At 33.7% G+C, this 15273-nt stretch overlaps 1 protein-coding gene across 4 annotated transcripts in view; it reads left to right on the plus strand.

Annotated features, from left to right (window-relative positions):
- The window catches only part of LOC132706705 (putative phosphoenolpyruvate synthase), a 59583-nt gene that overhangs the window by 3025 nt on the left and 41285 nt on the right, over nucleotides 1-15273 (plus strand). Inside the window, exons 1-8 of one of the 4 annotated variants that reach the window (XM_060678184.1) lie at nucleotides 645-774; nucleotides 829-994; nucleotides 4388-4512; nucleotides 8655-8793; nucleotides 8843-9014; nucleotides 13663-13773; nucleotides 13836-14060; nucleotides 14114-14238. In XM_060678184.1, coding sequence (XP_060534167.1) covers nucleotides 886-994; nucleotides 4388-4512; nucleotides 8655-8793; nucleotides 8843-9014; nucleotides 13663-13773; nucleotides 13836-14060; nucleotides 14114-14238 — 1006 coding nt within the window. In that variant the 5' untranslated portion in view covers nucleotides 645-774; nucleotides 829-885. Of the gene's footprint in view, nucleotides 1-644; nucleotides 775-828; nucleotides 995-4387; nucleotides 4513-8654; nucleotides 8794-8842; nucleotides 9015-13662; nucleotides 13774-13835; nucleotides 14061-14113; nucleotides 14239-15273 lie in introns of those variants that run through there. The other 3 variants (XM_060678185.1, XM_060678186.1, XM_060678187.1) reach the window with 3 other exon arrangements.

Raw genomic sequence — 15273 nt, forward strand, 5'->3', positions numbered from 1 at the left:
TTACAGTTAGTTGTAACTTGAAATTTTATTAAATTAGCTAATACGTCAAAGCAATCAATGCATTATATTTTTGGCCGTATTATACAAAATAATCTACGGCCTTAATTGGCATATCCTGTTGGTGTAATTCAATTAAAGAATATAATTTTGGAGGTTGGGGATTCATAATTATTAGTTGGTATTTTTCTCTGTCATTAAAAAGTGAAGAATCTGCAATGATAGTTTTGATTTGTTTTAAGGTTTACGAAACTGTTTGGTTTTTGTGACATATTCTAGAGAATCGTTAGCTATGAATATCTTTCCTTTATCTGCTTTTGCATGTACTATATTATTTCGGGAAACTTTATTTTTAATTGATTTTACCATGCGAGAGATCTTGGAATTTACAGTTAGTTGTAACTTGAGATTTTATTAAATTAGCTAATACGTCAAAGCAATAGATGCACTACATTTTTGGTCGTACAATACTCACTACTGGGATATATAACTTTGACGCACAAATTTGGACACTCCGTTTACATACCATTAACGCTAACTAACCTACGCAATTTCGCTGGCGATAATAAAGAAGCGAATTTTTAATTATTAACCATTAAAAGCGTGATTAGCCGCAGCGACCTCGCTAGATAATATTTTGCGCCGTCGCCAAGGAACGATTAACATTATTGCGATTTACATGTCGCTTTTTGGAAGCGCATCTAAGTTCCTTCCAGTCCAGTCACCGTGTATACGATAATCAAAGTCGGCGCGTTCTAATCGGAAAGTTTATCTTTGGTCGGGACTGGCGAGAATGAGCGCTGAAATCGCGATAAACTGATATGTTTACAGATTCCTCGCGGGCATTGAGACGGCGTTCTGCGACACGTTTTTAAAAATCGTCGCGACATGGACCTGATCAGTTTTATGCGTTACGAAACGCTCTTGATCGTGCCTTTTGTGGTTTACTATTTGTTTTTCAAGACCAACGCAGGTCGGAGCGCGTATTCGGATAGAGGCAAGTACCAAACGTTTTGATGTTTATCGTCTGTCGGAGTGGAAAAAATGCAATCAAACAAACTCCAATATACGCGCATTTATATGAAAAATTATGACCATAGTTATACTTGCTCCAGAAATATAGTGCTTTTATAACCGACCCCATCATTAACTTTGCCTACTGTTTATTACTTCAAAACCGCAGAATACCCTGCCGAGTGGACCCTTACTCGCAGCCATTCCAGGACCGTCCTAGGAATTTATCTACCTACGTTATTAAGCGGGATATAAGTAGGTTTTCAATCTTTTTCGACGAGCAATTTTTGAAACGTCGACATAAAAAAATTACTAGAAAGTTACAATTCTGTTTCACTTGTTACTTTCGAAAATCCATGAAATCGAATTTTTCGAAAGTATCTACGCTCGTATAAAAAAATTATATCTCGGTAACGGTAGGTCCTATGGGATCGCCGTTGGTACAGAAATGATCACCGTCGAAAAAAAATTTTTTTTGTCTGTTCGTTCTCCGTTCTCGTCTTTTGGTTTTTCCTGAATAACTTTCGAACCGTTGAAGCTATAAAATTAAAATTTGCTTCCTTTTTAACCCTCCATAAGGCACATAAGCTTATGAGAAATGGCGCTGATCCGACGCAGGTATCTATCTTTTTTTTGCGATTTTCGACTGTTTTTTGGACCTTGCTATGAAAAACGATAAGTGTCCGAAATTTGAAGCAATCGACTTCACATTAGGCACATATATGCAGCTTTGCCTCGTCGCGGAACCTATTGAAAATGGGGGGGCTGGAGGGTCGGCAAGTATTCTAAAAAAATAAAAAATCGCGTGTGCAAAGGTCTACAAAAAACATCATTTTTCAAAAACCGTTTAAGATTCTTGAACCAGAAGACTTTCATTCTTGATAATTTTTCAAAACTATACAGAACAGAAAAATGGGGACCCATTTTATTGAAAATTGGTTATAACTGAAAGACTCTGAATCAGATCTCACTTTCTTTTATATTGCGATATAGCAACAACTTTTGTTTTTAAGGTTTTCACCTATTGCACAGGGTGTTCCCGATATTTCGTGCTAAATGAGAAATGTGTTAAGTGTCCTAAATATGCAGAGAAGTAAAAGTCCATGTCCACATTTAAACCGTAGAAATTGGGCGCAATCAAATTTTACCAAGTATTTTTTTTAAATGTTTGAAATGTTTTTTTTTGGTAATTTTAGCTTCATCCGATTGGCAAAATTCTTTAACCGGCAGACGCAGAAGATCCAGTGCAATAACATTTATTTCGGGAATTTTTTCGATTATATACAGGGTTTTCAAATTATAGGCAAAAATCCAAAAGCCCTAGAAAATTATTCTTTTACAGGAGTAAAAACCGAAAATCAAAAATCGTAAAAAATATCTCTAATTGGTTTGGTATCGCGCACTTCATGGTTTCAGTTTTTCGAAAACCATTTACTATTTTCAAAAAATTCTTGAACCAGGACGCGTGGAAAATCCAGGGCTATCACCTCTACTTCGAACAACGATTTATGGTCAAAAAATCAAAAATATCCTAAAAATTTCCTTTTTTGTGGGTAAATTATTGGCGATAAATGAAAAACCGTTAAAGATGGGATAATTTTATCATAAACCGTGTCGTGAGAGAGTTTCAGGTTTCGTTAATTATTATAAATGTGATATAAAGTTTTTGCGAATGTGATATAAAAGTAAAAATACTATAAAACACCATTAAATTTGTTTTTAAATATAGTAAAGGTTTTGTAAAATTAATGAAAAATTACATCTGGCTTGTAAAATGTTTTTAAACAGAATGTGAAATTTGTACAAAAAATAAGGAGACTTTTTATATACCGGCCGACATAGCGATTTGAAATTTCCAAGGGTTACTATATAATTTCTTGATAATATGTAGTTAATGGCATTTCCTGTTTATTCGGAAACGACAGTAACTTTCTAATTTTAAATGGCACAACCTATATTTCTTTTACATTTTTGGATTCAGATGCTTATTCTACGTAGGATAGGAGGGTTTTTCTCTTTTTTTATTTAATTTTTGAAAATTCTGGGAGGCTGTGACCATCATCCCATGATCACGTGACCCGGTAAATAGTATTTATTATGGTCACAGCCTCCTAGACAGAATTTTCAAGAATTAAATAAAGATTTAAAAAACACACAAAAAAGAGAAAAACCGTCCATCCTGCAAAAAAAAAATAGGTTGTGCGGTTTAAAATTCGAAAGTTACTGTCGTTTCCGCCCAAACCGGAAGTGCAAGTATTGACTACATGTAGTTACTATAGAATTACATATCTCTTTTTTTTGTTGAAAATGATAAGCGTTGCTTTACAAAACCACGAAAAGTATTTAGTAACTTCTAAAAAGATTGAAGATAATGAGATGGTAAAATCCTCATGTCGAAGGCTTCTAAAAGTCATCTTAGCTTCGCATTTTGATGGAAACGAAAACAGTGTAACTATTTTTGATATGTTTCATCGATATTACTTTTTTGTTTCCCTTTAATATATCTACATTTTTTTTAGTTTAAAATATGTATTCAAATGCACAGCACAAAAACACATGTTTTTTTTTTAAATGTTCATTATAACAGTTCATTATAACAATTAAAATATCTTATAAATAATAAAATTATCATTATTATACCTAAATAAAAAATATATATTTTATAAAAATATATAAAGCTGGTAGTGGTTTGGAATTACGTTAATTTAAAGAGAGTGTTTAAATGTAAGTTTGATACTGAAGCAAAGTTCTTAATGTTTACGTTCACACTGGTCCCATTTCAGAAAAAGATATAGGCTAGATAGAAGCTTTTCACGCAACTGTGTGTGTGTGAAAATACTTATTTTATATATATTTTCACTTTAAGTTACATGGATATTAACCTGTAAGGCGATTTGTTACCCCAACTGATTAACATGGAGTCTCTTAATGTTAGGGGGACTTATTTATCTATCGTAAACTCGTCAGTGCTGACCTTTTTGATAATTTTAAGGCAGGACCAATAGGATCGTCAAATCACGAAGTTATCAAATGAAATTGTACTGACTCACTGGGCACTGTTATTTCTAAATGTGCAGATGGTCTAAAGGATAGTTACTTTAATTTTAGTTTTTTTTAATCACATCTATGAATATTCCGACCAGATCATTAAGCTCTCAACTAATATCATTTCCCATAATGTGAAATGGAGAAATATTGTTAGTATTATTATTATTGTTATTCTTATTATTATTATTATTATTATAAAGCACACGTCAAACCCTAAGTGCTAAACATTGTTTTCACACTTCTGAGCCTCCGTAAGATGTTCAACGCTATAGAACCATATGGACTACCACAGTGTGCTTCGTTTCATTGAATTTATATCTTGTTCTAGATATTTTCTATCCGATAAAATGCTACTTCGCCAAAAAGGTGATCAGGAGCATTCAGAAAAATCAACGGACGCGCACTAAGCGGGAAAAGTCCAAGGAAGACGAACTCGAGTTTCCGTCCAATCAGGTATAAGCAGTGAACTTGATTTAAACTAGAATGGCATGATAGAAACGTGAGGCACATTTACAATTACATTTACAATAGAACAGTGAGAATCGTTTGGTAATCAGCAATATAAAAATCTTTCTGTTTAAAAAGTAATTTGAAAAAGTGAATAGAAAATAGTAGTATGCGTTTTTTGAGGAGTATACTTTCAAAAAATACACACGTATTTCCAGAGCGTACAAAGTGCCCAATTTTGTTTGTAAATTTTCGTTATTACCATGTCATATCGTACCAACGGAAAATGCATAACTTTGCAACCCTATTTAGTATCTCAGTCACCTTTAATCTAAGTTCATAACAAGGGTACGAGGACAGGTCAATAAGGTATGAGAAACAAAATTATTATTTTAAACGGTATATTTTGACTCATTTTGATTCAGCTTATTTACTTTTTTAGGAAGCCACAACAAGTATCGCATAATTTTAAAAACCCTAAAGTTTTAAACTATAAATATTTTTCAGTAGAAAATTATTTATGATACGTTTACGATCTCCCTCAATTGTGAAAATTCATCTTCCGTTCTCAATATCTAGCATTTATGTTTAGGACAAACAAAAAGTAAATAACGAACATTCTTGTGAGCACTATTTACATAACTTCTGGATTCCTCCTTCGTCGGTTTTTGCTGAGTAGAACTAGTTAAGTAAGAAGAAGAATTTTAGATTTATCGAATAACATTTTATGTCCGGTTTCGTGATTGTGTTCGGCAGCTGCACTTCCCTTAGTCTTAAGGGTCTTTCATATTCTTTGAGCCTAGTTGGTAATATTTTTCCTCTAGTCTCTCCAATGTATTCTTTGCCGCATACGCATAGAATGCTGTAAACTCAGCTCAAACGGAATTTTGTCTTTCACAGATCGAAGTTGTTGAGAGATTTTTGGTAAATATTAACCGTAATCAGATTTACCACTTGTCCAAATATCCGTCAAAGACCAAACTCCATTTGAGATGCCAGGAGTTTACAACATTCCATGCATATGCGGCAAAGACTACATTGGAGAGATCGGACGAAAAATATCAACTAGACTCAAAGAACATGAAAGACAAAATAAATAAGAAATAAAAGTTCAGATTTTCACGAAATTATATATTTTTACATGACAATTGTTTCGACAACGCCGTGTCTTTATCAAATGTTTATAATTAGACTAGACTTTTATGTTCGTTAATGCGTTTCTTGAAGGATCTACCTGCGAGTCCAATATAAATTTTAGGACACGATCCGCATTTCAATTTGTAGATTTGTGAGATTTTGGACATTTTGTATTATTGTTTTTTAAAAATTTTCCTATTGTGTTGTTAGTTCTGAAAGCTATTTTTAAACCACATTTTAACAAATGTTTTGAAGCTTTTTCACTGGGTTCTCCGCATTTCCGCATTCCAACCTGTAGACACCTGATTTTTGCGATTTTGGACTTTTAGTTTTATTGTTTTTTAAAAATTTTCCTATTGTATTGTTAGTTCCGAAAGCTATTTTTAAACGACATTTAAACTTTGAAATTTTTTTACTGGGTTCTCCTATGTATGTTATTGTTTTAAATTGTTCGTGTTCTGTATTAGGTTTCCGATAAGTAGAGTTTTCTGTTGTCTGGATTTGTTTTTTATTTATAATTTTATCTATAATGGACGGATCGTAGCCGTTATTCAGTGCAATTTGTTTAATGATTTTAAGTTCTTTATTGTAATTTTCTGTTGAGAGTGGCGTATTAAAAGAGTGAAATGCAGCCATTTTGTGTATAAGGGTGATTTGAGCTGTTATTTATGACTGTATCTGTGTGTGATGGTTTATGGTAAAAGTTAAGTCTAAAAAATTAATAGAGTTATCCTGTTCAATCTCGATAGTGAATTTTATACGATTATGTAATGAGTTAATGTAATTCAAAAGAGACGTGACACTTTTTACAAGATGCGCGCAAAGTAAAGCTACAAGAGTGGGCAAGGGTAACCCATTGAAATTGAAATCGCGTTAGCAAGGATCTAAAGAAATATTCATTTAGTGAACGAAAAGGCGCAAAAGATTCGGCTCCATAAACTTTTATTATTGACATTTTTTTAAAAATGTACAGGGTGCGCCGCATATTCAAAAAAACTATTATTGAAAATTGGCTATGTTTCAGATGTCAGTTTGTTTTGTGTATTGTACAGGGGGCTATACTTAAATACCTAACAGGTGCCCCAGATTTGCAGCTACCGATTTCAGATTTGGCTAACGAGACTGGGCGCCATCCAATAAGTATTTTTTAAAAAATTTTGAATTTTTTTTGGTGTCATTTTCGTTTGGAGAAAAAATTATTTTCTAGAAAACTATTAACCCGATCGAAAAAATTCTTTTACGAGGAAACGCGGAATATACGGTACTATACCGTCGGTCAAAAAAGTCTCCATACACATAGCATTTTTTCAGTTTTCTTTTAGTTTCTTCTTTCACTTACATTTAATAAGAAATATATTTCAAGTAAATATCGGCAATGTCATTATGAGTAATAAAAATAAAATAAAAATCATTTGAGACACTTTATAATAAGGCAATTTTAGATGCATTAAACTATGTCAAATAAGTCTCCGTACACTTTGATAAATCACTATTTGGAACTGCAGGTGGAACCGTTAATCATCAATATTTTATCAAGTCAGCTTGCATCAAATTTCGCTTAAACAAATGAGTTTATTTTTGACGCCACTTTTAAGTCAGTGGTTTTGCAAAAAAAAGCAAAAAAAAAGCAAAATGGGCGATAAAAATTGCGAAATTCCAATTTCGCTTCGAAGGATCATAGATCATAGATTTATGGAAAGAGAAAAAATCCTTTAGAAATATTGGTAAAATAATAAAAAAAATCACAATCTACTGAACAGTATGTAATGAATCAATACAAAACCCACCGGATTTTATAAATTGCGGCCACGTTCTGGTCGTCCCAGGAAGTTAACTGCACGAGAAGAGCCTTCTCAAACGAATTGAAACTCCTTGCATCTAGCAGGTTATAACGACCGCGTTGCCACAAGGAATTAATTAATTTCGGGAAAAAAATCGAAAAAAAAAAAACGTTTGGAATTTGGGAGTTTTGGGAAAACGTTAACTTTAGTGACGAAACAAAAATTAATCTTTTTGGGTCAGATGGTCGGGATAAAGTTTGGAGAAAAAAATACAGCCCTGAAAATCAAAAATGTCTGTCTTACGGTGAAGCATGGTGGAAATAATGTTTTATTGTGGCACAGGCAATTTATCTTTTATTGACGGAATCATGGACCAACATGGCTATTTGAACATCCTAAAGAATAATTTAATAATTATTAAAGAAAATGACAATTGTACAAAATAGTAGACCTTAAGAAACTTTTCAATCATAATCATAAGAAATAATAGTGTACGGTGACTTTTTTGACATAGTTTCTGGCTTCTAAAACTACCTTATTTTTTATCGTTTAAATCAAGTGTTTCAAATGATTTTTATTTTATTTTTATTACTCATAATGACATTGCCGATATTTACTTGAAATATAATTTCGCATAAAATGTAAGTGAAAGAATAAATTAAAAGAAAATTGAAAAAATACTTTTTTAACCGACTGTAAGTGTCATTTCAATTATTTTTTCAATTATATACAAAAATCTAAAAGTCCTTGAAAATTGTTCATCAGTTCAAACGACTTAGGCCGTAGCTAGAGCTACAATATTTATATTTACTATTTTTGTTATCACTTACGCTGTTCGATATATTTGAAAAAATCGATTTACGTAATTTAATAAAGGCTCTTCCCCGAGTAAAAATGATTTTAGTTTTACAACTTGGCGCGATGGAAGAACGGCATACCATTTTCAAATAAAAAATAAGTGAACTCGCGGAAAAATGTCAAAGCTGGTAACTGTCAACGCGAAAACGTACCACGTGACGTCACCAGCAAACTTTATTAATTTATTACGTTAATAATTCGCGTATGGTAAAAATGTTTACGGGAAATACTTTTTAAGTCCTATTAAGTGTTCTTATTCGCGTAGTGCGAAAAATTAATAGTAGGGTGAATGAGAAAAAGAAAAACAATCCCCATTGTTTCGTTCAAATAAAATTTGCCTCACGAAACCAATATTGTGATGTCTGCTTCCAGTTCAGTCACTACCAGTGCTATCACGGGGCAGACCAGAAAGGCAACGGGCTCAGTCTAAAATTTACCGTCAGAAGTAACAAAACGGCGGAAATCTTTCTGGTCCTGCGACTCGCGAACGGAAAAGTCTATTCTTATCCGGGTAACTAAAAACGTATGACAAGTTCGGAGACTAGAATGCTTAGTCGTAGGTGCTGAAAAAGTTCGCATCGCTAGTGTCAAAGAGAACCAATTTAAAGTAAACGGACTCACCGTCGAAACGTTGGAATCGTTTAAAAGGGTTCGCATCGTGTTCAACGGCCTATTAAGGGACATTAGTTGTAGGAGTTACGACAAGGTTGAGCACGTGCAGTTTAATTTCATGTAAGTGTATTTGAAGGTAGGAATGAAAAAAAAAATCTAGAGTTGTAAAGTCTATTTAAATTTTTTTATAGTAACCCAACTTTACTACCTATTCTTATCTATTCAGCAACACTGGAAGGTACCCTTACCCTTTTTTATTAACCGGTACTAGAAAAAGATTATATAAAAATTAAATTTTAAAAAATTAGTAATATAATTGGATCTGATTTTTGTTCATAATCGGTCCTTTATGGTTCAGAGGACCCTTTGCGAGTTGGTTCCGCCACAGAGCCACCGTCCTGATCATACTTTCACGATTTTAAGAACGCAGGTCACTTCCTAATAAATAATAAAAAAGAAAAATACCAATTCTTAATTTTAGATTACGGTATATCTTTAATATTTTCTACTCTATTTAAATTTAAGTATTTTTAAATGAAGGACATCAGTTTAAATTAAGAATTTCAATACGATATACGAGGTATGTTCAAAAAGTAAGGTGAGTTTTAAGTTTAATGTCCGGAGAATATGGCGGCTGAGGCATGTTTGTGGTTTTGTTTTTGACCGAAAATTTAGACACAAGCAACGATGAGTGAGCACGCGCCTTATCGTGATGCAAAATCGAAGAACTGTTAACTTAGAAATGCAAACTGGCTGAAACTGTGAATCAATGTTATGTGTACCAACATAATAAAAAAATATATATATCGAAGCTCGAATGTACGTAGAACGCCCAATTGCAAAAGTCGCCGTACTTTTCGAACGCACCTCGTATTTAAAGGTAGGTACGAATGTATACCATAAATTTATTTAAATCAACTGTAGTTCTTTATTTTAGGTAGCAGCAATTAACATGTTCATTCACTTCTTAGCTGAACAAATTTTTAAGAATTTTGTACCATGGGTTAATGAAAAAAAAAAGTTAAACTTCATTCTCTTTTTTTGTAAGATTTACTTTTAAAACCTTCCATTTTCGAGATTAAAAGAAAGAGTTGGTAATTAATTTTTTTCTTCGTCTAGAAGTAGGATCACACAAATTTACAAAACACATACAATAGAAAAACTAGTTTTGGTTTACTTTAAAAATATCTTCATTTTTACGGTAGAATTGCCATTTTCTCAATATAAAACTAGATCCAATCAAGCAGGTAGGATTCACTTCCTAATGATATAGCTATGCGCGCAGCACAGTTATAACACGGCAATAATTGATGCGCCTCAGGTGGCTCTGCTAGTATCCTAGAGATGGGAATGATATTCATTTCTCCTTGCCTCTATATTTCACCCAGTAACCTGCACTTTGAAGATTTAATGGGATCTGGAGACATTTTCAGAAAATATTGTACAGGGTTATCCATTATATTTCGACACCAACCTACAGCATTAATTTGGAAAGATAGAAAAAAAAAAGGATAAATACAAAAGTTTTTGAAGATTTTTGCTCTGCTATCTAAAGATCTACAGCGTGAATAAATAAGAAAAATAAGGAATAATAATATGAAATTTTGATGAAAACCTCATTATATTACTTTACGTTCAAGGCAAATTATTATGCTATTACGACACTTGACGTCATGACTGAATTTTACTTTATTAATTTTTATATTTCATATTTTTTAGAAAACCCTGAATATTCTATACCTGACGTTAAAAAATTATCCTGAAAGTCCTATAGTAAAAAGTCTCGCTCGTATAAGTTCCTTCCAGTGCAAAATTTAACCGATGAACATAAAAGGCAGAGGCTCGAATTTTGCACTGAAACGTATAGATGTCAAGAAGATGGAAAATTTCTAAACAAAACAATTTTGACGTTCACAACAGCAGGTGTATTTAATAGAAAAAATAAACATTTTTGGTCCACCAGTAATCCACACAAAATGCAGGCAGTGAAAATCCAAGGACGGACGTCAGTTAATGTATGTTGAACAATATGGTGGTCGGACCAATTATATACGAAGGTTCCTGGAATGGCCAACGATATTTAAATTTCCTTGCTACTGGAATAGAATGAATAGTTGTTAGAAAATGTCCAACCGGTTACCGATAATCTAAATAATAAATATAGACTTTGGATAGGTAGGCAAGGATTATGAAATCACCTGCCAATAGCTCCGACCTGAATCCTTGTGACATTTTTTGTGAGGATACTTAAAAAATAAAATTTATTATAATAGGCCTCAAAGTTTACAAGTGATAAGAGAAAGACTTAATATCGTTTTACAAGATCTAAACAGAGAAAACCTTGATTTTATTACCTCGTAATATTGCCCGATGTATAGAAAATAATGGAGGTTATGTGGAAATGTTTAGCATTAATTAATGATATTTTTATTGTTTGAATAATATCATTTTATTTTTTGGCTTTTTTCTTTCTCAGCACAACCCATTTGAAATATCTTATTTAACTTACGCTGCGGGTCTTTAGTTTTGATCGGATGTCAAAAGTAGAAAATTGCAAACATAGATAAAATGGTTGCTATCAAGGCAGACTTGACCATTTTTAAACAATATGGTTATTCTCCAAAAATTAAATAATTATTTCAAAACTCAATTATCTCAAAAACGACCAAATGAAATGTCAATAAACTATATGATTTTGAAATCAGGATAGGACAGGATTTAAGTTAATAATATATAGGGCATTATATTATGACAGCTTAGTTTGTTTTTTCTGACATTTGCAAAAATCCTCAAACTTCCGTATTTACACTTTTTCTCTATCTTTGAAAATTAACCCTGTAGGTGGGTGTCAAAATATATTGAATAACCCTGTACTAGGAGATTGTACTACGTCCATTATCGCGGCCAGATGTGTCACTACCCATTATCAACCAATTTGAATTCCAAGGCTAGCCTTCAGGACAGAACTTCGCTAGCCCCGAATCTTCTTACGTGCTGTCTGCATGACTCTTACTTTCAAATCAAAGATAAGTTTTACGCACGAGATGATGGCTCAAGCAATTGTTAAACCTACAGTCTGGCTTCGATATGTTGACGATACAGTAGTATACAGTAGCATTCGCAAGTTTGCCTTGATCACACCATTAGCAAAAAATAGCAATCCCTGCCAGTTCCAATTCTATTTGTCCATTCCATTTCCATTCGTCCAATCAGGATTATTCCAGCCTTATCTAAATTTTTGAAGGAAGTCATGAATGTACAAGTTTATGATTATGTTATTTCTAATCAAATTGTCTCTAACAGGATGTTGTAAAGCTTTTAGTACTATTAGTCTACTTTGTTAGATAATGGTCTTGCGACTGCACTTATATCTTTAAATTACTCTAAAGCCTTTGATCGGCTTGACCATAAACTTATGTGGGCCAAATTGAGTTACTCAGCTAACAGATATCAGAGAATTACCCTTGACAATGTAAGTTTTGAATTTCTCCCTGTTTCATCAGGTCTACCGCAATGTTCTCTCCTTGGACCTATATTATTCTTAATTAATATTTCTGATATTTATACATCCAACGAATATTTGAATTTGCATTTATTTGCTGATGACACTCAGCTATCTAACTCTCTCGATCCTAAATTATTTGATATTGCTTCAATTTATATCAATTATTTCTATATTCTTCTAGGCATAATCTTCAACTTGCTAAATGCTAAAAAATGCAGTGTAATGTTCTTTTCTTCTAAACCCAACATTGAACAAGTAAACCCAAATGTATTTATTAATTAACGGTGAACTTTTAAAAATTGTGAATTGCAATATATTTTATTATATTTGATTGTAGACTTAGATTCGTGGAACATGTATCTTTGTTGGTGAAAAAGTCTTACTTGGTTTTGCGCCATTTATACAGGCATAGAACTCTCCTTAATTTCAGTTCACTGAAACTTTTAGCTCATTCACTGGTCCTTTCGATTATGAACTGCGGTTTAGTCCTCTATTACCCATGTCTTTATAGTATGAATAAATATAGATTGCAGACTTATTTTCGGCTTGCGTAAATTTGATAGGATTAACTTTCAAAAAATTGACAGTACTTTCAAGTACTTTTTGGCGTCTATGGTTTTCCAAATTATTAGCACATCCAATCGGTCCGTAACTTTAAGGCACCCCTACAGACTCTCACTGCCACGACATCGTTTATTCCGCAGATCATTTTCTTATAACGCTGTTGTAATTTTTAATAGTATACCGGATTCAGTAAAATCACATTCAATTAAATTCTTTAAAAAATGTTTCAGGTTGAAACCGCTATTTCTATTGTTCCATATCACTATTACATTTATCAATTATTTAGATTTCAATTTAAACATTTAGTGGAGTAGCTTTTGCTAGACTTCGCCTCTTCTCTTTTTGTATATAACAACATACAACAATAAAGGCAATTTATTATTATAATTATTATTATACCTTTATCATCTGGAATGGAAACGATAGACAGCTAGATTTCTATTTCAATCATCTTCATCCTTTGTGACAATCCATTAAATTTACTAGTTCTAGTGGAAATAATGGTTCCGTCGGCACCTCTGTATATAGGAAACCTGCACATACCGGACAGTATTTAAATTTCAAATCTGAAGCAAATGTTCCATTTAATTAAAAATGTATTTTTTATTCTCGCCGGTTTTTTGAGCCACCTGGGTTTATTGAGGTTCATGATAAGTCATGACCATTTAGCGTGGGAGTATAATTGGGATCCGTTTTCAGATTTAATTGTTGCGCGTCGCCCAGATTCTTCCCTGCCGACGTAGAAGAAAATTTACTGATCGAAACGCTAGCGACGAGGCCGTGGAATGACGCCTCTTGGAAAAAATTCTTGTAGGCAAACGTCGTAAATATTGTCTATCGAAAAAGTGTGTATATGCGATGTCGTCTTGCAGGTCGGACCAGGCAGAAGGTTACGAGCAATTCGGTTCCCTCTTGGGCTTTGTTAAGGGAGACATTTTTCCGGAGGAAACGGTCCTTAATCTTCCGTGTTGCAGGTCGAGGTACTCCGGCATCGCCGATAGTCACTCCGTAGACAGGGAGGTGCGGATTTTTCTAGCCGAGCGGGACGGCGCGTTGATCAACTTGATATTGAAATCTTTCGGCGAAGGATCGTCCCAGTGAGCCGTTTCGTAGGTGTGCGGATGGCCTAGAGTTATTGTGTGGCTTTTAGATTGAACTACGGCTACGTGACTCATTTGCACAACATCACGGACCCGATCGTGGGTCAAGACATCAGGATAAGCTACGTCGGGAGGAACAAATCGTTGCCCGACGCTTTCGTAGCACACGTCCACAGTAAGTAATGCCTTTCGAGGTTATCTCTGATTCGACAAGCATAGATTAAACCAGACTAGACTAGATTAGCGAACTTCCATTGTCTTTAGTTTTTTGTTCAGACGACGTTTCGAGAAGTGCAGACTAATTTTACCTAATCAATCGCACTCAAAATGTAAAGTTGATGGAGTACGGGTACAGTTTGTTTTCATCTCTTCCTAATACTGAACCAAAACGCGTCTGTCACATTGCCAACGTAACTAAGCTAAACAACAAAAGTCACCAGACACCAAAGCAAGCTACCATGTAGGTTTCGGTTTTGGTTTGTAACACTTTTCGGAGAAATTTGCATTTTACTTAAGTAATAAGTAATACCAATTTACGAGGGCAGCGCCAAAATTTCCCGGCTTGAATATGCAAGAAAAAAGAAAGAAAGTAGAGTAACAATTTTTTATTATTTTGCAATAAAATCCCCCTTAACTTCACTACACTGATTACATCTCTTTATTAATAATTCAATCCCTTTAAAAAATATTCTTTTGGTTTGTCTGCAAAATGAGTTAAAACAGCCTCTTTTAACTCAACTTCCTCGTTAAACCGCCGTCTACGTAAGTCCTTTTTCAAATATCCAAAAAAATAATAGTCGCTGGGGGCTATATCTGGACTATAAGGAGGATGATCTATCTGTTGGAACCCACACTCTCAAATGGCAGCTTGTGCAACACCAACAGTGAGGTGCATTATCATGCAAAAGGTGCACGCCTCTATTCAGTTTTCCTCGACGTTTTACACGTATGCAGTCTTGCAATTTATGCAATAATGTTGCGTAATATTTACCATTGACAGAGGTCTTAGTGTCTTTAATATCTATCAAAAGAATTCCTTCACAATTCCAAAAGATCGTGGCCATCACCTTTTTTGTTGAGTGGCAGACTCTGAATTTTCTTGGAGGAGGTCTTACGACGCCACTCCATTGATTCTTTTTTCGATAGAGGGTCATAACAGAGAACCATAGTTTCATCTCTCGCCACAATAGTTTCTATCACAGGCTTCGGT

Source organism: Cylas formicarius, unplaced genomic scaffold, assembly GCF_029955315.1.
Source record: "Cylas formicarius isolate icCylForm1 unplaced genomic scaffold, icCylForm1.1 PGA_scaffold_8__14_contigs__length_24414737, whole genome shotgun sequence".
Classification (NCBI taxonomy): Eukaryota; Metazoa; Arthropoda; class Insecta; order Coleoptera; family Brentidae; genus Cylas; species Cylas formicarius.